A 2,480-nucleotide genomic window follows, 5' to 3' on the forward strand; every position below is an offset into this window, starting at 1 on the left:
TATTGATCCTGCATGGTGGCTTCATCTTCCCATGTAGCGCCCTCCTTACCCCCTACTTGCCATTCCACCAGTACTTGGCGCAAAATCTCCTCTCCCTGCTGAACTTGTCTCTTGTCCCAGACTTTTATGGGCCAAAAAATGGGCCCCTTTGCCTGTAGCTCCTCTGGCAGCCCCTTTTCCTCCGGCTTTTCTCCCACTGCTTTTTTTAATTGGGACACATGAAAAACCGTGTGAATTCTTGCACTAAAAGCCACATTTCCTACTTGTTGTACCACCTGGAAAGGACCAAAATAGCGGGCTGAGAGCTTTGGATGCAACCTCACGAGCATCGAAGATTGTCGGTGAGGTCTGATCTTCAAATACACCCAATCATTCATCTTGATATCCACCTCTCTCCTCTTCTTGTTAGCCTGCTGAACCATTAAATCTTGGGCCTGATTCAAATGATGTTTCATTTAAGGGCCTTATCACATGTCATCAAGTCTTGGGTGACAGCCTCCACAGGTGTTTCCCCATTAATGAATCTCCTAAAAGATGGAGGAGCTCTGCCATACACGGTCTCAAACAGCATACATCTAGCCGACCCCTAGTAACTGGTGTTATACCAGTATCCGCCCAGGGCAATACTGCATACCAATTTTTGGGCTGTTTTGAACAGAAACAGCGTAGATACCCTTCCTTGCGTTTTAAACAACTCTTTCCAAAATATGCTCAAAAACAGTGGGTCTCTATCACTTACAATGGAGACCGGAATGCCATGCAGTTTGATAATATCCTTGGTAAATATCTCTGCTACAGTTTTCCCTGAATAGGGAAGCTTTGCCAACTAGTTCTGCTGATTCTGAGTGGTAATCCTTTGCTCCAACGAATACCTTAAACTCCGCTGGTCAATGTATACTGTAAACCTCCTCCCCACCAAGTAAGGCCTCCAATGCTGGATGGCTAACACCAAGGCCATCAATTCTTCCTCATAGATGGTTTTACTTAAGGATCCCCCCGAAAGTGCCTTACTGAAGAAAGGCAATGGGCTTCTTGCTCTGGGTCAACACAACTCCCACTCCTCCTCCTGAAGCATCACATTCAATCTGAAATTCTTGATTAAAGTCCGGCAACGTTAATACCGGGGCAGAGGTTATAGCAGCCTTCAGTCTCTGTCCTCGCCTGATCTGACCAAGCAAACTTCCCCTTTTTTTAATAACTCAGTTGTGCTATCTTTCCATATCCAACTACAAAGTGTTTGTAATACCCCGTCAGCCCAGAAAACCTCTAAGTTTCTGGGTTCTTCCCATTCCACCATTGCTTTAATCTTTTTGCTGTCCATTTCCACGCCTTTTTCAGAGATTTGATGCCCCAGGTAGCGAATCCTTCTCTTCCCAAAATTGCATTTCTTCCGCCACCCATCCCTTTTGTTCTAATAGCTGCATCACTAAACTTGGAATTATGTCTTGAATTACGTCAACAGCCCCCAATTTGAAAACTTGGAAGTCTTCTTCTACATCCACTTCCTCCGATCGGATCGTTACCCCTTCAAAACGACCTTGGGTAATTCTTCGATGCCCATCACCTAAACTCACGGTATAGGAGGTTGTATCGATGACCGGTAATCCCAGTTCCTCCACCCCTTGCTAATATAGTTATGGCTCGTGCCACTGTCTATGAGCACCATCACCTTCCTTTCACCAATTTTTCCCATCAACTTCAAGGTTCTTGGGGTGGTCAAACCTTCCGCCGAACATGCGGACAATTCCATGGGCTTTTCCCACATTTCCATGGGCTTTTCCCCTTGATCATCATTTACCTCGGTCTCCTCATCGTCTTCGTCCTCCGCCAGTAGCAACACCCTGAGACTCCTCTCGGTGCAACCATGGCCTGGAGCAAATGGGCCTCCGCATCGATAGCATTGACCCTCTTCTCGCATGTTGAGAAACTCGGGATATGGTAAGTTTCGGACCGCTCTGGCTCGGCCATTACCACCAGTCGCAACGCTCCCTCTCGCCGTCATGCTCGACGCCACTCCTTCTCTTCTCAGGTTCCTCCACCCTTGTTCTTCCCACTTGGGTCGTCGCGGTTTTAACAGGTTCCGATCGTGTCACGCTCCCACTGGGTCGCGCAATGAATGGGTTCGTCTTAAACCCACTTGCATGCCAACCTTGAATCCGCATCGTCGCATCTTCCAATCCCTCGCTATCCTCATCGTCTCCATCAATTCAGAAGGATTCTGAATTCGTACCTGTCCCTTCACGTCTTCCCGTAACTCGACCAAGAAATAACCCAACACCTGTTCCTCCGGTGTTCCTTTCGTTTGCCCCATCAAAACTTCGAAACTTCGGACAAATTCTTCCACCATGCCTTCTTGGCGCAGAATGGCCAGTCGTTCGTAGACCATGCCTCTGAATCCCCCTCCAAAGCGATTAATCATGGCCGTCTTCAATCCATCCCACGATCGGTTTCGGGCCTTCTCTTTCCAAAACGTAAACCAG

General features: G+C 47.7%; 1 protein-coding gene across 1 annotated transcript in view; it reads right to left on the bottom strand.

The window, feature by feature from the left end:
- Window positions 1–2,072: 2,072 nt before the first annotated feature.
- LOC111242250 overlaps window positions 2,073–2,480 on the bottom strand; it is a 19,402-nt gene continuing 18,994 nt past the window's right edge. The window contains exon 2 of the mRNA XM_022784616.1: window positions 2,073–2,477. Coding sequence (XP_022640337.1) covers window positions 2,090–2,477 — 388 coding nt within the window. The 3' untranslated portion in view covers window positions 2,073–2,089. The remainder of the gene's footprint in view (window positions 2,478–2,480) is intronic.

Source organism: Vigna radiata, chromosome 8 (assembly GCF_000741045.1).
Source record: "Vigna radiata var. radiata cultivar VC1973A chromosome 8, Vradiata_ver6, whole genome shotgun sequence".
Taxonomy (NCBI): Eukaryota; Viridiplantae; Streptophyta; class Magnoliopsida; order Fabales; family Fabaceae; genus Vigna; species Vigna radiata.